This window comes from Drosophila simulans, chromosome X (genome assembly GCF_016746395.2).
Source record: "Drosophila simulans strain w501 chromosome X, Prin_Dsim_3.1, whole genome shotgun sequence".
Classification (NCBI taxonomy): Eukaryota; Metazoa; Arthropoda; class Insecta; order Diptera; family Drosophilidae; genus Drosophila; species Drosophila simulans.
This window is the reverse complement of record NC_052525.2, coordinates 5,270,122-5,292,411: the sequence shown is the minus strand read 5'-3', so window position 1 is coordinate 5,292,411 and position 22,290 is coordinate 5,270,122. Positions and strand designations below refer to the sequence as shown.

The window sequence follows — 22,290 nt, the reverse complement described above, 5'->3', positions numbered from 1 at the left end:
TGGACACCTAGGAGCAGCCGGAAAAAGTCCACTCCACTAGTGGACTGCGGCTCAGGGGTTGCAGGATTGCCCAATTCTCTAATTGCTTGGGAAAACATGAAGGGACGACTATTTGCTCGCCCGATAATTAATTCCAATTCACAACTATTTGTCGGCTTCTGTTTGTTCTGGTTATTCGTATAAAATTGTATGATATATTGGTCAAATAGTATGTTTCACTAAAATGCCATATTTACACACTTTGCAGTGCATTTGGTTAATGTTTGGTTTAAATATTCAATCTGTCGCATAGGCATTTCCATTTACTCACGTGCTTTGGACACATTTGCGAGTAATCATTTATTACTGTGCCTCTTGCGGTGCAGCGAATGGTGTGAAAGGGGGCGGACAAGGAAACGAAGAAATGGTAGAGAGTACACTGAAAAAACAACAAGCGAGCGAACTAAAGTGAAAAAAAGAAAGAAAAAGTCTCCATTCTGTCTTTTTAAAAGGTCTATAACTTCAGTAACTCCAATTTCTTGCTCACACACATATGTAATTATATATTCCTTTTTGTTGCTAAGAACTGCATACGAATTTCGTGCAGTGTGCAGTGCAAAGCAACAACAAACGGTATTCGCACGAAAGACGGCGAATATCGTAGAGCATACGATATACGAGCGCTGCCTCTGCCGCTGCCGCCGTGCGCTGCTATTGCCTTTGCCGTTGCTTTTGCTTTGCCTTTACCGTTGGCTTTGCGCTGCTTTTGCGTTTGCGTTGCGGTGTTGTTAGTTGCGTTGGAAGTTGGAAATTTCAGTCAGAAGCGAACTTTTGCGAGTGATGGAAGACACTGCCTCTTCAGACCGGTGCCCCAAAAATAATAAATAAGTAACTAAGAACTCAGAACTGAGAACGGAACAGCAATAATAGCAACAATTAAGAGCAGACACTCGGTGATTTTCACTAGATGCTCGCCTAAATTGGTATTTTATTTGCGATTCTCATTAGCTGGCGGCGATTGATTCAGTTGCATTCAGTCGTTAATCGGTGATTGCTGTTAATCGTGTTATTGTTGTTCTGCGCAATAAATTGATTGCCATCGATATTCTTTGCTTTGTTTTTGTACAAGTGCAGTGAGAAAAGTGCTAAACAAATAGACGAATAAAAACAGGAAGCTACACTTTTTGGCACTGCGTCGTCCATTTTGTCTGTTGTGCGTGTGCCAGTGTGTGTGTGTGCGTGTGTGCGAGTCTGTTTCCGGTCCAGTCAATCAACAGACTTGCTTGTATTTTGCACTCGTATTTGGCCAAAAGGACGCAGGACAATAATAGCCTTAAATCTGCCGAATCAAAGCGAAACGAAACGAAGCGAAATAAATAGGAAAGGAAAAACGCGCGCGCAACAGACGCCACGCCCCCCCGCCCCCAACGACGTCCTCCTGCTGCTCACGAGCGGAAGCAAAACAAAGGGAAAACAGGACAGCAGGCGAAAAGGAAGCGAAAGCAGAACAATAGCAACGCATATGAGCTGAACGGCAGGATATAACCCCCAAAAAAGTAAGTCAAGTGATGGATGAAGATGATGAAAACCCTTTCGCAATATGACATCATATCCACAGTGTTAACTTGGCCAAGAAGAATGCCCAAAATAAAGTAATAGCATTTTCAGTACCTAAGGTGCAACAAGTTATGTGTGTGTGGTTAACTCGAATACTTTTGGAGATCTTTTAAACCCAAAAATTCCAGCTTGTAATCCGAGTTATTGAGGTCCGCCCGTACCACTAAGCTCCTTGATCCCCCAACCCTCCGGCAGAAACAGACACTTGAAAGCAATCAAACTGCTGCCCTTCTCGGGTTACACACACACACACACACACACATTTCTTGGTCTTCCATTAGAAAGACATTGGCATCGCATCGCTTGGGTGTCGCGGGTTTTTCCTTTTTCGGTTTTCCGCTACCTTCGTCCAAGGAAACCCATACAAGTGCTGGGCCAAATGGAAAATCTTAATTGCACAAGAGGCGCGACAACAGCGAAACCGCACCAACAAAAAAGTAAAAGGGGGCAGCTTTAATGGGGCGCATCAGCGATCGAAAGATCAGCAGTTACTGATCCGATCCAGGTTAGCCCAGAGTTCCCACTCAGCTATTACTAACTTAACTTATGTTTCTATATCCAAAAGCTTTGGCATTGCTAATCAGTTTTGAGTCACTTGCACTCTGGAGTCTGTAATGTCACAGCATCAAATTGATCGCGTGAATCACAACGCAGAGCCCAAATGAAAGTGCCAAGTTCAGAGGTGAATCATTGCATCCATAGAATGCGATCAGAGTGTGCCATCGATTCGCATCGATTCTAAGGTTTGGCAGCATGGAAAATCATTTGCGAGGGTTGAAACCGCGACACGCGATTTCTAATGGTGGTTTGTTGCCCCACCCGGTGGCAGTGGGTGGGTTGGTTGGTTGGTTGGTGCTTCCTTGACGATGATGACGTTGATGATGGGTGAGGTGATGGCGGCGGTGGTGGATAGCCATCCAGTGGACAGCTCGAAATCTGAATTTGAATGGCAGGAACAAAACAAAAAGGCAAACGGAGTGCATATTCTGCATACGGTCGCGTTTCGTGTGCCAGCATACATATATTAACTAATGAGCCGACGACCTCGGGGGTTGGACAACTGGGTGACTGGGCATGTGGGCGGTTGAACCACGCACCACCCAGCCGAAAGCAATCCACTGTGCCACACGCACACGGAGAAAATTAGAATTTAGAAAGATTTTCCAAAAGATTTTCCTTATTATTGATGAACGTTTCTTTCCTTAATTTAGAAAAACATTTGGCTTTGCTCTTTCGATGACTTTCTCTTATTTCTGATACTAAAATTTAATTAGCAATTATTTCTCTGAGTGCTTTTGGGTGACTGCAGACGGGGTTTGTTTATAAGGTCACCCTATTTTCACGTACGAGTATTGCATCCATCTGCTGACAGTTCTCATGCTCATTTCCATAGCCATTTTCATGCCCATTTTCATCTTCATTCCCATTCCCATTTCCCTTCGCCTTTCCATTTCCATTTGGATTCCGATTCCGATTCGTTATTTTCTTTCTTTTCGGTATACAATTGCATATCCGGTTCTCCATGTGGGCGCCGTCTCTGGAGCATCCATGGATCTGCATAGATCTCATCTGCTCCTCTCCTCTCCTCTCCGCACATTTCACTATTTATCTTTTATTGCGGTGCAGCTTGTAGTGGCGCCGATCCACCGAGCTACTGTGCGAGTGGGTGGGGCTGGGTGGTTGGGTGGTTGGGCTTGTTCGGTTGGCTGTCATTTGTGTGCAATCTGTCATCGGACACTGTCATAAAGTAGCTGCAATGATCTGCCGATCCAATTCAAGTGGCACACAGTTTGTTTACAGTGGAAAAGCAAGAATGCCAGACAGTTGGTCCCACTCGCATTTCCCCTTCGACGGCTGCAATCTGCCATCTTGAGTCTTAAAAAGGGAAAACCTTGTTAGCCGCTTGATTGGCACGCGAGGAAAAATGAAAGAAAGAGACTTGAGAAGTCATTTGCATTTCCCTGCCATTCGGTGCGAAGTTTGCTGCAATAAGGTGTTGTGCTTGGTAACAACAAATGCGACTTGCATTGTGCCACATTTGAGCACACAAATTGACATTTTTTTTTGAGCCATTGAGCCTTAGATCGAAATCGGGTCAAATTAGCGATTCGATACGATGCGATTCGATTCGTTGCGATGGTGGGCAATAATGTTGCACAGAGCCAAAATAAGAGAGCTCTCAATTAACAGCATTGGGCTAGTTTTTGCGCCAGTTTCTCAGTTTTGCGCGAGTGTTAGCCATCAAATGTTAATGGTATTAGCCAAGCTTTCAATTTGCGAGACTGTGTTGGTTGCCGCTTGATGTTTTCGCTGCCTGCCGAACGAGAACATGCGACAATTCTGGCTTGCAAATGGCCATGGAAAAGCATGGAAAAACTACGAAGCTGAAGCTGCTGCCCACCGACCACCAACAAGCCAAAAAGAGCATGGAAAAACAACAGAAAACTGGCTAAAAGACAGCGGCAACAATGTGGCCAGAATGCTTTTTGATGACCGCCGACGTTGCCTTAATACGCTCTAAGTTGGCTTTTACTAGTTTATTTGCGTATTTCGAGCAGAAAAAAGGTAATGGCCTTTCCCTAAGGGCCTCGTTAACTCACCTGACTATCCAGTTGAAGATCATCTGGCAATTTAATGACAAATTACCGTACTTTTATATAGCAGCGACAGTCTGTTCTTGATGATCGAGAAATATACCTATTCAAAGGTATACAAAATACTACTTTTATTTGAATTTTGGCCATAACAATGCGTAAAATGGTCCAAATGTGGCATGTGATACCTCGTTGAGTTCGTCTTTCAATTCCCAATCGATTGGCATTTAAAAAAGGGAACAATTTTTTTTTGCCATTTTTAGCAAATTTTTATGATGTTACCCCTTATCAAAAATGCAAAAAAAAAGGAAAAAATTTAAATTTTCTAACGCTTCCAAAAAGTGATAGGGATATTTAGCATTGGTAATTAGCCGTACAAAACTGTAATTCTTTTAGTAATATGAGCTTTTTTGGCGAAGTTATAAAGAAAAACCCTTTTGCCAAATATCAAAGTTTTGGCAAAATTCGTATTGCTGATTTTTTGCCCCAAAATTTTCAGATTTTTTGCCATTTTTCCAAAAATAATTGTCCAAATACGGAATGTCATACATCGTTGATCTCGTAATTAAATTTCTAATCGATTTGCATTTCAACTTTGACATTCTAAATTTGACCAATTTTTCGCAAATTTTAATGATGTTACCCCTTACCAAAAATGCAAAAAAGTGAAAAAATTAAAATTTTCAAATTCTCCAAAAAAGTTATATGGTCTGTTGGCATTTCTGGTACGCTGCACAAAAAGTTGTAATTTTTGAATGTGCGAGTTATTTTGAAAAAGTTATAGCGAAAAAACTGCTCAAGAATTGTTTTTATTAGCTTATTTCAATATTTAAATAGAAAGTCCATACACAATCTACACACTTGCCTAAATGGAGCAGAGCACATAAAAATATTTTGGCCTTTATGATTTCTTGCCAAATTCCAAACAAATATTTTCAATCGGAACCATCTGAATATAATGCTCCCGATTGGCTGGCTAGCGTGCAACTAAAAACAAAACAACAATGATTTGCCCTTGAATGTCCGGAAAGTCAGATCAACAAGTGGAATTTCCAGAGGCAAAAACTGGCACAATCTTTATGACCCTCCATCGCCGGCAAATCCAATCCCATCCGATCCAAAGTAAAGACGATGATGATGCCGATGGATGTGTGCCAAGCACATTTTGACAGATTGAGGAGCTTCTGCTTCTGGTGTTTCTCCAGATTTCAAATTGAAGAAATGAAAATCTTGATTCAAAGTCACGAGCTATAATTTTCGCTTCGATCTTTTGCCACACTTTTCGTTTGGCTGTCGGCCAGAAAGCTAAAAAATTGCCGATCTGTATTCGTATTACTATATATCCAAAGCACTAAATCGGAAAAATCGGTTGGCAGGCAGCAAATGCATGCTGCACATTATTATAGTTGCAAATTGTTTATTTTCCTTTCGCTTTTCGTGCGTGCGGAAAAACAAAATCAGCGTTCGTTTCAAAATAAACTCATAACATAGTTTTTGACTCCATTTAAAGCATTTTTTCTATAGATTTATATACATATATGTAAATATACCTAAAAATTTTGGATATTTTCTCTGATTTCAGAACGACCAATTTGCGCAACCAAAAGTCTTGAGTATTCAACTGCTGCTGCAAACCGTATGACTGATTTTTTCAATTTGATCAAAGCCTAGCGATTACCTCCCTAAGAACTTTATACCAGCTTACAAATACGAACATATACACCCGGATATCCATTTGCATATTTGAATGGCACAGCAATAGCTTCGATTACCTAGGATTTACTATTACTATAAAGCGCTAGCGAAAGATTTCCAACTCCCCATACCGTAGATAGTGTAATCACACAGTATCTACATATATACAAATATATATATATCTGATCTGATCTGATCCGATAAATAGGAAGGAGGATCGGAAGCGAGCGTGCAGAGCGAGGGGTGAGGAATGCAGCGGTGTCCCTACATTCATGAGATGCGCGAAAGATTACTGGACCAGCCGCGGGAGACACTTCAACTGGAGAACATGGAGCGGGCCAATCTGCTCGACAACCGCCAATCGGCATCCGAATCGAACCAGGTCGGCACTGTGGTCAAGGTAGGGGCCATCGATATACTCGCTACAAGGATTGACCTCACCCATATACAATATATAATGCCACCTGATCATCTAACCAAATCGAAACACACACACAGTTTACATACATCCATGACATTGTTTCACACGCCAAATTAACGAATTAACCATATGTCAAGTAATCTTCCAAAAAGTATCATGCTTTTATTTATAAAATTAACACTATTTCATACAAAGACACATTGTGAACATAACTCATGAACATAATTGTATATATATCGTAATGAAAATTAACCGAAAGAAGCTTGTATATTGCATATGAATATAAATATCCTTGAATATCCTTTTCTACGCAGTGTGTGTGTCGGTGTGTGTGACAGATTAATGACTTCTTTTTCAAAAGATTTTTCTCCCTAGCCAAAGAATTCGATACGGATCCGAAAACTTAAACCATCAAAATCCTTGCACGAGTTACCGATTCGCCCTTTTCTTTATGTTTCTCGAAATCGAAATGAAAACGAAACGAGCCAAAAACATTTATGAGTAATATCATTTGCAATAAATTGGAATTGTTTTAATCTAAAATAATATATATATCTGTTAATATCTTATTTTCGAAACGCATGTGAATGAATCTGAGAGGTTAAGTGCCACAGAAATTGCTTTTCATTCAAGAAATCGTGAACTTCCAGTTGCAAACAAATTAACTTACAAACTTTGAGTGAATAATTTTTGATGTTTGTGTGGCAACCTCTAGAATTAACGTTGTGTATATACAATAATTTACTTACTACCTTGTACATTTTGTATTATATGAAATTCCAATTTATTGTCGTCAATCGAGCTGAGTCCTTCGCCTCGCAAGCTAATCGCCAATGTGTTTCTGATCCACCAACAGCTGCAGGGCGATGGCTATCACACGAGTCCTGCCCACCAGCGTACTCCACTAGTGCCGCACGATCTCGGCGAGGACTTCAATTTGGATTTCGACGACGACTTCCCGATCGATGCGCGCCGACCGAAAAATGCCAAGTAAGTGTGTTCCATGGCTGCAGGCCCATGTCCTTGTGCAAAAGTCCATGTCCAGTTCACCGCTCTATGTGTTTTTGTGTTCCGTGTCCTGCATTTCATTTCCTGCGTTACTAAGCTTCCGTTTCACATTCCAACGTTCCAAAAAAAGAGTAAATAAAACATAAAGTGTGCCAGAGATAGCAACCCTTGTGGAGATCTCTGCTCTTGCAATTCGTATTAACTTTTATGATCTGTGATCTTGTCAAGTCCCAAGTAGCACCGTAAATACCCTTTACTCGCAATTCGTGTTCAATTTAATCAGTTGGCAACCGTTACAGCGACAAACATCCAGCGGTTCTCACGCGCCCACAGCAAAGGTCAGATTTGCTATTAATCATTTCTCCAAACCCCAACTTAGTCGCCAAAGTCCAAACACACAAGTAGCTCCCACATAACCCAACTTCTTTCCTACTAACCCGCGAATGATACTAGCTAGTTCGCTCTGGAACTTAGTTGATCTTTTCTATCCACCTGCATTTTGACTTGGCTTTCTATAGCAGTAGTGACTCCTTTACTTAGGCCTACTAATCCCAAGTACATATGCTGTACACCTCGAACACTAAAGACCCTACGCTAATAACCCAAAATCTCATTAGGAGCCATAGTTTTAGGCAACTTCTCGGGTTTCTGGGAATTATGCGATTTTTGTACTCAGTGCCCACATAAATCCAAAGCTAAGTACTACATTTATCCGCTTAGGGAGTCGCAAAGACACATGGGCCAAAAAAACAAACTCAGCCCAAATTTCATTCAGCTTTTTCTTTGTATCTTTATGGCTTTGTCTGCTTCTTTCTGTACTATTTTTTTTTTTTTTTGGCATCCAGGGGATTATAATGTCAATGAACTGGACGCAAGGCACATTGCCTTACATTTCCGATGGTGTGGCATCGTTTTTTTTTTTCCTTCCACGAGCATGTTCTTCATTTCTTTGCTCCTCGCTGGTCGGGACATAAAACAAATAAGTAGGCGGCGGTAGTCATCCAAAATCGCTTATATGTACAATGCTGATGCCACTGGGTGGTGCAGGGTGGTGCAGGGTGGTGCTGGGTGGTTTGGAGTTGCAAGCGAATTACGCAACTTGACAAACCGACAAAGCATTCCACTCGGCTGGCTGCGGCATGAACCGTCAGCGATGCATGCCAAGCAGATCAGTTGGCGTCTTGCATATAATATATGCACTGGAAAAAAAAACTATATAAACAAGCTGGTCTACTTACCATCCAAAACATTAGTAATATGGATATGCAAGAAATTCCGGTATTTATATAAACTGTAGTGATGCAATATGATTTCTACCATTCGATGTTAATTTTGCTCAGTGCACTGCATCCCCAGCTCCATTCCCAACCCCTGGATGAGCCGCAGTCGGGGAACCCGTGGAACTACGGCTTTGTCTCCGCACCAAAGTGTCATTGTACGAATGACTTACATTCGTGAGTTTCTGCAATTTGCTAACAATACGGTTGGCACAATGGGCGCAAAAGGAGAGCGGCGCAACTATCGATGCTTGGCATTTGGCCAGGGTTGTCAGCCTCACTTGAGAAACACGGTCCTCGACTTGTTCGAGTCGTGGAGTGACAGAAGTGCACAGTCTTCCGCTTGTTCTACAGGGAAAACCTATCACTGCTACATTTCTTGCGGTGTAGTTTTTCGTATTGATTCCGGCGGCTCCACTTGATCCATTTTTAAAAAATGCCCATCATCTATTCGTAGCACTGGCCCTGGCGAAAACATTGTCACTCGATTAGGCACAAGGCTTTTTTTGTGGTAGGCCCAAGGATCTCGGGGGCTGAACCCTCCGATGCTTCATACTTTGTTTTAGAAGTACTAATTTAAGCACCCGATAAAGACCTCATCTGTTTCAGCTGCGAGGGGTGGCCATAAGGTATAATTAGGCAAGGCCGGAGCAACCCTTCCACGATTTCCGAGGGCTGAAATGATGAAAGGCCACAATAATTATAGACCCACCCGGGGAAGTGCTGCCAATTGAGAAAAACAACAAGTCGGAGATTTATTCGTGCTTTTGTTTTAGCTTTAGGGATAACAGGGAATTACACAGCCAAGAGGTAAACACAAGAATATTCGAAATATAATATCTTCAATTGCGCATTAACATCAGACAGACGGATGAACTAGGGAGTCGCATCAGTTGCCAGGCTTTTTTACATCGCATTTTTTCACTGCGGGGATTAGTGAGTGGCATCTGGGTCACACGTCTTCGTCTGGCGGGGATTTGGGAACCGGGTTCTGGGCTCAGGGTGCGGCTTCGATAGATTCCCCGCATACTTTTTGCGCCCTCTCACCACTCACCTCCTTACCTATCGCCTTTAACCCTCCACTTTCCTGCTTTTATGCCTCTTGATGCAACTACGTCGCAGTTGGCGATTTGCGACGCAAATCCTTAGATGCCGTGGGGTTACACTGAAAATAAAATTGAGTTTGAAAATTTACAAAAAAAAAAGTACCTAAGTTGGTCGGTCATATTTCTTACTGTCTTGTATTTTGGACTATGTTTTTAATCTGATAAAAGAATAGTAGTAAATATAGTGCTGATTTTCGCTCACTGTAGCCACACACTTTTTATTGCCGCCACTCCTCTGGATGACTGCAACCCCTTGTCGCACTCTGTGCACTCGACGACGACGTTCAATGGCTCGGGAGTTGGTAGTTGGGATTTCGATGGCGAAGGGATGGGGCGGCTCTGTCGGCGAATGGGCAACCAAAACAGAATGCCGCAATGTTTTTGCGAACGTGCGGCACAAAAGGAAGCGAGCGCTGAAGTTACGATAAACGGTAAAGGACGAAGCCGAAAACGAAGCCGAACTCCGAAACGCAACGAACCAGACAGCATGACGACGACGTCGCCTTTTACCGTAAAGCTCTGCCGCAGCGCACAGTGGGCCACAGAGTGAGATTTGTGGATAAAAGAAAGGATGGGCAGTTGGAATTTGTTGGACATAAGTTCTTGGTTTTTGGAATGTCTTATGTTAATATTCATCTATATGAATTTTCAAAAAACACCAACCACACAACCACTGTGCCAAGCCGGCGGTTTATCCGCGGGGTGGTTGGAACTTTGGGTGGGTGGGTGTTTGGTTGGGCGTCTGTAACATGTCGCGAACAACAAAAACACCAGATGACGGTAGTAAAATCAGTAGAGGCAGGCCGGGGCATCGTGGGTAATTGAGTTTTGGGCTGTTGCTTTTCGATGACTGATGGTTGTGTTGGATTCTGTTCCGTTCCTCAGTTCCCCGTCAGCCCGGCTGATGCACTCTGCACTCTGCATTGGCATGCCCGCTGATTGGCATTTGGCATGCCCCCCCACTGAAAACTCCAAGCTTTTCCCAAAGTGACCCATTTACATCGCGTGTGCGGCCAAAACAATGGTCGTCCGCTTCCTGATGCAAAATTCAATTAAAAGATACGTTTTGGGACAGGTCTCAAGATCGAGATGCGCAGGAGAACAAAAATAAATGGTTCACTTTGAAAATGCAGAGAACTAGGCTTATAAACTAACATTTAAAATATCAATGTTTAAATAATATACAAATGCAAGTCAAAAAGTAACGGAGTAAATGGGGCATATTCGAGGAATATATAAAGCCAAATTTACTTACAAAAGAACACAAAAAAAACCAAATGCAGGAAATCAAAAATGAGTCGAGCTACCTGCTTACATTCCAATCAAGGCGGAACAAAGCCCAGTGAATGCTGGATGCAAATCGCATGAATGACAAGCCTCTTTGGGGGCAGGACCCCCGACAGGACCCACAATGCGAATATAACCCAGCAGAACTGAGAGCAACAAGAGCAAACATCGTACATCAAGTCGCGCAGCGAAATGTGTCCTACTTTCTGGCATACTCAAAGGACATGTTTCCCCTGCATCCTATCGAGAGCATCCTGCGAGCTACAGAAAGAGTGAACGAGGGAGCGAGAGAGAGAGCGAGAGAGAAAGCGCGAGGCGATTAAGGAGGGAGCACAGGCGAAGAAAGAGACGGGGCTACGCGAGGAGAAAGAGAGAGTGCGAGAGATTCGGCGCAGATTGAGGGCGGCTGCTGGCCGAAAAGGATGCTGGATTTATCCTGCCAGGGCCCGTTTCAGTTGTAGTTGGATAGTAAAGGGTCTTGGACGTATCGAGCGAATCGTTCGCCAGGTAGCCTCCAGAGTCCTACAAAACCAAGAGTCCTCCAATCCAGTTGGAATTTTTCTATGAAAAATCAAAACTCCCAACTGAAGCCGAGGCTGTCATACCATTATTTTTTTAAGTTTCAACTTGAAAAGTGATAATCGCAGTGCTCCAATCAAAATGACACCTTATCTGTGAAAATAACTGTGAAATCTATCGTGAAAACCATTCAGTGCTTAATCAATGCATGATTTTGGTCAAATGAAGCAATTTGCAGCGGGGTTTATGTCATAATACCAGTGATTTTCCGCTAACTACAGTTAATATTTTTGGCCAGGCCTCCAAAAAAAAGGAGGCTTTTAATGGCACCGGGCAATACACACACACACACACATTAAGCAGCTTATTATACACACAGGCGAGTGAGAGCGAGGGGGACGGAGAGATGCTGGGCGAAAGAAACAGCACGATAGCTCTTAAGAACCTGAGCACCGTGGACTCCCAATGCAGAGCGATACTATATTCCACATAGGTCCGTGTCCGTGTCCGTGTCCAATGCATACACACCAGCGCACCCGGAATCTGTGGGCTCCACAGGATACACTTTCCCCGCCGGAATGCGAAATGCCAAATACGGCTTTCAACTTTCAACCCCGAATCTCGCGGAGAGAGAGAGGTCACTGGGTCGCTGGCGCTCCCATCCGGGATGCAGTCCGTACCGAAAAGTATGGCCACGCCTCATTTGCCCATTTGTCAAATGCATTTCAAATGCGTTCCACAAGGCTCCCTAGAATAAGAGAGCGGGACAGCGGGAGGGAAAGAGGGAGATAGAGAGAGAGCGAGGGAGAGGGAGAGGAAGAGTGTCAGATACATTTATATATATGGATGCTCTCCAAGTCAAACAATAGTCGTTCTGTTGCATTCGAAAACAGAAAATAAACCTGCAAATTGCTTCATTTAGAATTGCCGCAATACATAATTACGAACTGTGAAGTGAAATTGACGGAAAACATAAAACCGATAAGTAGTAGAGGTATCCGGCGCGAAGGACCAACCAATCCTATCGCCTATCGATAGAGAAATCGGCAATCAGATCGTCGACAAAAAGCCAGCACAACGGAGACCGAAACGGAAACGGAGACAATGGGCGGCGGTGAAGTGAAGGTCGCTACCGTCGACGTCGAGGGCGGGGACAACATGGCCACCTTGCCGGTGTCCCGCTCGCATACCGCCGGCAGCACCGACAGCGCCGAGAAGAACAACGCCGCCAACAAGGAGATGGAGCTCAAGAATGTCATGCCGCAGCCGCTGCAGAGGTGCGAAAAGCTGGGTTAACAAAGTTATTGGGGACACTAGGATGGTATGGGGAGACAAGCTACTGATTAGGGACAACTGATAAGATGGGCGAAAGTCCTGTCACCTCGATTTACTTATGTCTGGCAAGAAGTTCGTACGGGACTTTATCTGAGAAAAACCTTTTAACTAGCATATACCTATTAAAAAGTGGTAATGTGGAAATGGAAGACCTACCATCCGTGATTTAGTAGAAAGCCCCCAAATTGAACCAGTCATTTACGGATTTGCATTCCAACCTCACTTCGTATGAAAGGATTTGGGTGTTAGCAGCAAGGCCATTCTCCAATTAGTATTTAGCTAATTCCTGTGTATAACAGCTTCACCCAAAACACTTGAGCACACTCACACACACACACACAGAGAGATAGAAACGCACACAGCCGCACACCTTGTACATAAGAAAGTAATATATACGCTCGTAGTATGTATAGTATATAGGATATACACATATATATATATATATATATAACCAAATGTGCAGTTCCTGTCGTAGAGCGCCGTCTCACTCTCTCATCCGTGGTCTGTCCAAAGATTTTGGTTTTTCTGTTGTATGCGCTTGCATATTCACCCACCTCCCTTACCCACCCTTCTAACCACCCACCAGGCTGTGTAAATCCATCCACCTAAGTTAGCATATAGTGTAACGAATTGGATAAACAATACTTAATTCACATCGAATCTTATAGGGTTTGCTACACGTTCAAGCCAAATCCAAATAAGTACAGTTTTATGCCAGCGAAAATAACGGTACAGGGCACATACGAAACCAATCCGATAACGGGACCCATCGAACTATGGTAATGTGACATATGAAAACCATGACCTACCCCAAGACCAAAGTACTCCAGATCCTCCGTTTCATATTCCTTACACCACTCGGGTTAACTTCATTTGGGTGTTGAAACATGTATCTTTCAGATACTGATACGAAAGCAGAAGATATGTTAAGATATAACACCGTAAACCAGATTGTTATACTCTTGTGCAAGTAAATCACGCCTAAGTCAAAGGAATTCCCATCGAATACTCTCGCATTATACAATGCAAACATCGGATTTGATGCAGCTGGGGGGCCATCACATGCAAATGGATGCTTAAGTGGGCTGGGAAAAGGGGGTTGTGTATTTAAAGCAGCCACTAACTGGGTCACCAAATACGCAAAATGCTGTGGCAGGCACCGTGGGACGCAAGCGTAGAATAGTCTCGATTGAAATTCATAGAAATTCACACGTATTTCCAATCGAATTCGCACAATTAGTTAATATGTGTAAGCACTTATATATTGAGTTATCTAGTTTACAAAACGATACTAATAGATTTGTGACCAGTGACCACTGTGCAGGTCTGTGGCTAATCAAACATCAAATAGGGGCTAATGCAGGGCGTTTATGTTCTTGAGATGTCGAGTGAGAATGCACTTGAGTTTTAGTTGCATGTCAGACACTTTCTCACACCCACACACATACACACACTCTCTCACACACACACAATAGGCTACTGTCTATGCAAAGCTAACGGGCGAAAAGTGGAAAATTAGCACCCATCGCTGGAAGCGGGACAGTGGGTCAACTCGGGGGAGTTGTAGCACCGATTTCTGGCCAGATCTTGACACAGTTTCCGCACACACACACACATACACACACACCACATATACGCGCACCCCGTTTTTACTCTTTTGTACATATGAAACTGAGTTTTGAATACCTTTGTGAGCCCTCAGAGAACTGACCATTGTGGTATCCTTTCGCAGGACATCGCTGTTCATCGTGACCAGTCTGGTGTACGCAATCCTTCTGATCGTCGTGTGCATTGCCTACGTAATCAGCGATGTAACCACCCACCGACTGCCGGTTTTGTACTACGAGACATTCTTCACATATCTATACGGCGTCAGCATACTCTTCCTTCTCTACGTCTTCTGTTTCCTGCTGCAGGGTGAGTAAATACGAAATGCTAGCATGATTTTAGTTAGCTGAAGGTATCTAGTAGTTAAAAGTTAGCAAGTGTGTGGATAAAGTGGTCCTTATAAACTGTTGCCTACTTCTAGGCACAGTTTCATAACTGCAGTGAATGCAATCACTCATTTATTCATTATCCTGTTTGACAGAGAGCTCTTGCTGCAATGGCGGCAATGGTAGCAGCAAACCGAAACCCCAGCCCAAGGAGAAGAAGTCGAAGAAAGCCAAAAATGCCGATCCGGCCGATTCGAAGGATGCGAAGGGCTCTAAGGACTCCGGCAAGGCAGCCAAGGGCGCCGCATATCAGGTGCGTAATTAGCTGATTTTTAAGGATTAAGGATTCTTTTTTTAACTTAAGCAATAACGGTCTCTTGAAACATGTGTAACCTAATCGAGGGTTTCTTTCCTCTGTTATCTAAGCACACACTGGCCAAGTTTCTGGTTTGCTATCAGCCTCTTTTCTACGATTTATATGCTCTTAGCCGCTTTTACTCCAACTCCCTTTGCTATAAATACGAATATAAGATCTAATGGCTTACTTAGTTGCCAGCTAAGCGGCATCAGATATTTCCCATGACCCAAATGGGTAGTTACGCTATGCTAATTAGGGGCCAAGTGCTGAGGCCGCAGCAATTAGTCTACCCAGAGGGCTGTCAGTTATCCCCCACATAAAAACATATTATCTCTTGGTCCATCCGCATGCAGGAAGCACCCGTGGACGCCGAGGTGGCCGTCACCCCAAAGAATGTGCGCAAGCGCAAGACAACCCATAGTGATCTGACGCACGGCAGCTTCTTCCTGCGAGTGGGAGCCATTGGTGAGTGTGTGGAATTGGACGCGCGTCCTGCAGAGGGACATATATCCAGGATAACTAACACAATAACTAACACAATGAACTCATCCTTTCCATAGCTTTCGGATTGGGCGCCATGATCTATATTGGCCTGGAGTTTGGATCGTTCTTTGAGATACCCTTCGATTCGCCGTGCCATCACATCCTGATCGGCGTCAATCCGCTGCTCCAGATGATCTTCACCTTCATGCAGATGTACTTCATATTCATGAATGCCCGGGTAAGTGCAAAGGTCAAGACTTTGTGTCCAACTCTAAACTAAAACTAAAACTTAAACTAAAGAACACTGTAAGCGTATGACTACTACCTACTACTACTACTACTACTACTTATACTACTGCTACCTACTGCCATTATCCACGGCTATTCTATACTCGTATGTTAAATGTAAAGCCATCATATGAACACGAATCCAACCAACCCAGCTCCTCCTCAGAACCCCAGCGAGGTTAGTTGCCCCAGTTTCCGTTTCCGTAGAGCTCAATGAATGATTAGGTCGCGGCATTTGGAGTTAGGTCGCGTTTCCGTTTCCGGATTCGGTTTTAGTTTGCCTTGATCGATCTCAATCTAAATCTCACCACGAACTTGTAATTGGCGTGCTAATTGGCAGTTTTGAGTTCAGTTTTCATCCATCCGCATCTGGTATCTGCATTTGCAACTGCATCCATCGCCGATCACATCATCTGCCATATCACTCGCTTGCTTCTCAATCAATCTCTAAAAAACGAACATTGAAAGTGCCACAGACAACAGACTATCCGAAATCAAATGCCATTGGGCTGCAATCTGATCTTCTTGATCGAATTGGAGCCCTTTTACACAAAGTATTGAAACCTTATATTTTCAAATACCCAGCACCACACGCATTTCGAGCATTCAAAAAATACAATCAGCCAGCCAAACAGCTCATTCATACAACCATTCATATTTATATTCATATTCATATCCATTCATACATGCATACTCATCCTAGCCACGTGCATATTCATTCTTTTAAACAAATTTCGAAATTTTGCTACGTAGTTATTTAATGAACCATTTTTGTGTACATAATCCCACAACTCCGCCCCATTCGCGCGATCGCAGACTAGGCCGCCATTTCAGGTACGATATGCAACTCATTTTCTACTCTACTCTACTCTACTCTACTGTACTCACCACCTCCAACTCAACCTGTACCTGTACCTGTACCCGTACATCTGCCCCCATCAAATACTCATTTTGCCCACCTAACTGCTTACCTACACCCCCAATACCAATTATATCGCCTATGTCTACGATTTATATACACGAACATACATATGCTATGATATAATATGATATGATATGATATGATAACCACAAGTCTAGTCAAGCTACTGTATCTTTAAGGGACGTCCTTGGCGGCAGTTTGGTTTTTGTTCCTTACGCCCACTGTCGCTGCAGAGTGGCTATTCCTGGATATATCTATAGATCTATCAAACTAATGATATAAAAACAAAAAATGACACCTTAAACGAACTGGTTTCTGATGTTTATTTCATTTGGTTTCAGTTCTTATACAATACATATGTACATATTATAGTAGTTTCGTATGGAACCCTCTGCAGAGCCAGTGGCTTGCGGCTCCTTCAAAAGGAGCTGAGTTTTGCCCGTAATCTAATCTCTATAAGTAATCAATGTAATCGACCTGATCGCCGTGAGACTCTCCGCCGTACTCAAGCGCACCGCGCACATCTCTTTCTCTCTCTCTATCTATCTATCTCCATCTCTTGGATACTGGATCTCCAGCTGAACATCCATCGCTTCAAGGTGATCGCCCGCTTTGGCCTGATGCACGTGGTGGCCACCAACATTTGCGTGTGGATCCGCACCCTGGTTAAGGAGTCGCTGCTGGAGATCACGATCTACCATCAGAAGAACGAGCCGGAGGCCGGCGCCTCGTCCATAGCCCACTCGATCCGTCAGCACGCCCTGCGGCACGCGGGCACCGTGCTGCGCACCCATGCGGGACCCAACAGCGAGTTCGAGGTGCTCGACGGCGAGGACATTCTGCCCAAGGATGTGTACAAGAGCGACAATGTGCTGTCCAAGCTGGTGCGCAATACCGTCGACGGTATTTCGAAGAGCCTGGGCATGGGCGGTGACCAGGCGCTAGCCAGCAGCACCACCAGCAGCACCACGACGACCACGCGGGCTCCGTTCACCACACCGAACTACCAATGGCACAGCACTACTATGGCCCGCAAGCTGAAGAAGTTTATCACCAGCGCCACCACCGCGGCCACAACGGCGGCGGGCAGCAGCAGCACCGGCAGCAGCATCACCACCATCTCACCGACCACCAGTAGCACCACCATTCCGTCGACCACCATCAGTAGCACCACCATTTCATCGAGCACCACTTTCAGTCCATTTAGCCCCTCCACCACCACCGCTGCCGCCCTGAATCTTGAGACCAGCGGCAGTGAATCGCCCTTCGGCGGCCTGCAGCGCATCCTCTCCAGCGCTGCGCCGCCGAGCCTGGCGCCAGTCGATGGGTTCGGTTCCGCTTCCGCTGCCACGCCCACATCCGGTTCCGGCGCCGGCTCATTCGTAGACTCCTTCCTGGCCAGCACACTGAGCCCGGCCAGCAGCACCGAGGGCTCGGCCAGCATCATGAACAACCTCTTCGGCCAGGGACCCATGGAGAACAGCTTCCAGACATACACCGATCTGGGCCACGAGGAGGCCACCGGTCTGGTGAGCTTCGAGAATCTGGAGAGTCTGGACAACATATACCCGGCGGCGCTGTCCTCCAATATCGGCACACTCAACTCCACCGCCTGCGGACGCATCGACATAATGGGCACCATTGTCTACGATTCGGCGCCCTACCTCTATCCGTTCATCATCGAGTATTCGCTGATCGGGGCGGTGGTGTTGTATGTCATGTGGAAGCACATCGGCCGCTATCCGGGCCGGATGAACGACGAGGATCTGGAGCATCGGCTGGAGGTGATGCTATCGCGGCGGGCGGTTGCCATGGCGCAGCAGGCGCGATCCGGACGCGTCGACTGCGTCGGCTCGTCGAAGGGCCTGTTCTTCGGGCTCCTGCTGCTGGTCGGGGCCCTCATCTGCCTGATACTCTTCTTCGTCTTGGTGCGCCATCAGCAGTTCTCGCTGTTGGCCATTTACCTCGCCGACGCCAGCCACTGCATCCTGATGGCGTTCGCCATTCTGGCCATTATTGTGGGATTCATCAGGTCTGGACGAGGAGTGACGGGTGTCGGGAGCAGGACTGCACAGAGCAAATTTATACCTAGTGGGGCATGAATCGTATATTACTCGCATAATCCAAAACTAAATCATAAGCTATAATGTCACACATTTATACTGAGAGATGGTATCTGATCTCTGAAAATGGGTTTATGCCAGTAGTTAGCGAAACATTTCTCTGTGCAGTTCCCGCTTTTGCTTATAAGCCCAATCTAACCTTTCACCTTCATTTTTTTTCCCATCCAACAAAAGGGTCAAGAACCTGAAGTTCCGCTGCGAGGAGCAGTCCAACCTGAACGACATCTTGCTGCGCATCTCGGCCTTCGGCCTGTTCACCTACTCCGTGTTCAGCATCATCGCCGGCAGCCTGAAGGTCCTGGAGAGCGAGCCCAGCCTGCTGGTCACGACCACCGGCGGTGTGGCCGTCTTCCAGGTGATCCTGCAGCTGCTGTTCATCGCGGACGTGTCCCGCCGTCGCGTCCACCTGCCGGAGCACGACCGGAGCAAGCCGGGCCGCCAGATTGTCACGTTCCTTCTCATCTGCAACGTGGCCATGTTCGCCATCTACACATTCGAAGCTCAAAAAGTATTCGCCAATCCTGTAAGTAGATATGTACGTAAGCGAGACTGAGTTAAGTAAGACGATTAACGTTCTCGTTCTCTACTCGTTATTCGATTGTTATTCAATTGCTATTCGATTGTTATTCGATAGATATAGTGGCCTTGTTCGTTGTGTGCTTTGCATGCGCATTTCTTCTATTCAGTTTACTGAGAACAAGAACACCAAAAACCATAGCATACTTTTTGACGCCTGTAATGCGTCAGTACACACAGATACATGTTATCTATCAGATATTGTTTTAGCTTTTTGTCTTGCTGTGTTCTTCACCTGCATGTCGTTGATGTTTAACACCTAGGTGGCCCAATATTCGAGGAACCTATTAACGCCTCCACTGCACATACTATGCCCACAGGTTCAGCTGGAGTTCTACGGCTTCGTGCCCTGGTCGATCATCCAGCGCATCACACTGCCGCTGTGCATCTTCCATCGATTCCACAGCGCCGTGACACTCGCCGAGATCTGGAAGACCACCTACAAGGCACGCCTGGAGTAAGGCGATGTCTGGATCCCGATGTCTATATAGGCCGATGATGGGTGGGAGTTATGAAAATGCACCAAAACCAAAATGTAGCGAGCCCAGAACGCGAACGGAAATCAAGTGAAGAGTTAGGTTCTAATTACGTACTAAACATATATGCATACTACATATAATATATACATTAGTGCAGATATGTACGAGAGCATATTATGACTTTTTTGTTTGAGGAAACCAAAGCGAAACGAAATGAGTAACGAAACGAACGAACCAATCGGACCAATCTGCGCGATTAACAATTAACGATTGCCAACCGATAACGATAGCAGGTCGCTTGTTCATTTCACTCCACCATTACCACACTTTCCTTTTCTACTTTGTTAACTCGTGGAGAACTTAAGAACCTAAGATCTAAGTCATAGCGTTTACAGTTTAACGGAAAACTTAGAACCGAGAACCACGGCACATGTTTTTAATCTGATTTACGTATTTAATTTAGTTTAGTTTAGTTTCGCCTCTAACACGCTGCAATATCTTGTTACTAAATCGAAACTACAAGTTAATATTAATTTCATAATTGTTTAACCATTATCCGCTTCGGCAACCGAAACCAAAACGAAATCGATTAAAAATTCACATTACAAATAAGATGGAAAATATTCTGAAAACACAAAACAAATGGTTGTTTACTTTTCGCGTGCTTTTCGCGACTGCGAATGAGGGAAATCCCCGTGACTATACACTGAAACACAAAAACAGGGACACACAATGCAATGCCATGAAGAACGCGGCCACAGGAAACGGAAATGAAACGAAACGAAACGAAACGGTAACACAGCCCGGAAACGGAAACGAAATTCGATCTGATCTGACTTTTCCACCAATCGAGAACAACAACAACAACAGTAACAGCCGAACAACAACAAACTGTGATGAATTCATATGATTTACTGGTATAATTTGCAATTCGATTACATTTCTGTTCCCGACTTGATTTAACCATTAAACCCTTTCGTTTTTATTCTCAGCCACAAGTCACTAACTGAGTCGACAAAACTTTTGTAAGAATTTAGAAACAATGGCGCTAAGACAACTTCATGGCCAATTGTAAAAACAAATTGCCCGAAACACCATAACTAAAAACAAAATAATACAAAAAAAGAAAACCAGAGAAAACAAAGAAAATTGTGGCATTCAACGGCCAGAAATACAAAAAACCAAAAAAAAAAACATTTTTAATATACATTATATAAAAGTTTATAAATGTCCATTTTTTGATTATTAGTAGTGATGTTAAAAGAAAAACATAATTAACGGTAAAAATAATAATATGTATGTATGTTATAGCAGAGAATCGGATAAACCAAACCAAACACAAATTCTTAAGCAACACTCGAATGAAAAAATGAGAAATTGCGAAGCAAACGAAAAACTTTCCAAGTGAATCCCCGCATTTATGAATGAAATGAAATTTTAGCTAAAGCGATATGGAAAACAAAGAGGAGTCATTCTGCCGAGATGAGATGACAGGTAAAACGGATAGGTACGGAGTAACCATTGACAAGCATCAAATTGTTTACAATTTACAATGTTAAAAGAAACGAACATTTTGAAAGATATATATGCCACGTATATCTATAAATATATGTATACTAACCCACCAAATTCAAAGTATTTCAACGTTTTATACAAGGAGACGATGCGCAAGACAAGAGATCGGGACAGCTAACCCCCTGTCCTGACCCCTCACCCAAACCCCTTTGGAATCCAAATGCCCAGAGAATCCCTCTCTGAATAAAACCTAGACACCCATTCACACTCATCCACATTCCCATACCCATATCCATTCCCATTCGAAGTACAGCTGCAACTCGAGTCAGAAGGCATCAGTTTGCTAAAGACCAAAGAAGATAAACGAAACGATTAATTGAGAATCCGATTATAATCTGTAATCATAATCCAGTCTGCAAGTCTATATAATGCATGTTAACTGTAGGCGCGGGGAGTTCAACAAGAATACGTATTCAATACTCGTAATCCAATCAAATGTAATGTGGTAGCAAGCTAGGTAAACCAAGCCAAAAATCGAACAAACCATAAGTAGTTCAGCACACGCTCAGTCACCCACGCGGATCTGGATCTGGATCTGAATCTTGATCGGGATCGGGATCGTAGGATCCGCATCCGGTGAATCATATATCCAAAGTTTGCGAATCAAATTCAGTTTGAAACTTGTACTTGCGTAGGCTCTTAGAAATTGTACTTGAATGCATACGCTACATAAATCACATACATATATATTTAACTATGCATATATATATAAAT

At 44.1% G+C, this 22,290-nt stretch overlaps 1 protein-coding gene across 16 annotated transcripts; it reads left to right on the top strand.

The window, feature by feature from the left end:
* The first annotated feature begins 739 nt into the window (after positions 1 to 739).
* Positions 740 to 21,151, top strand: LOC6725177 (proton channel OtopLc). 16 transcript variants are annotated; one of them, XM_016172954.3, is made up of 15 exons: positions 740 to 867; positions 1,109 to 1,535; positions 5,773 to 5,826; positions 6,094 to 6,285; positions 7,163 to 7,296; positions 7,614 to 7,652; positions 13,507 to 13,617; positions 14,571 to 14,755; positions 14,928 to 15,085; positions 15,199 to 15,219; positions 15,484 to 15,595; positions 15,691 to 15,851; positions 17,402 to 18,855; positions 19,121 to 19,481; positions 19,843 to 21,151. In XM_016172954.3, the coding sequence occupies exons 4-15, from the start codon at positions 6,136 to 6,138 to the stop codon at positions 19,981 to 19,983; spliced, it is 3,027 nt and encodes a 1,008-aa protein (XP_016038196.1). In that variant the 5' UTR covers positions 740 to 867; positions 1,109 to 1,535; positions 5,773 to 5,826; positions 6,094 to 6,135; the 3' UTR covers positions 19,984 to 21,151. The 16 variants fall into 16 exon arrangements, with proteins under 16 accessions (XP_016038196.1, XP_039153860.1, XP_039153859.1 ...); XM_039297926.2 differs by having other exon boundaries at positions 1,109 to 1,539; XM_016172960.3 differs by having other exon boundaries at positions 741 to 867; positions 6,094 to 6,267.
* Positions 21,152 to 22,290: the final 1,139 nt, after the last annotated feature.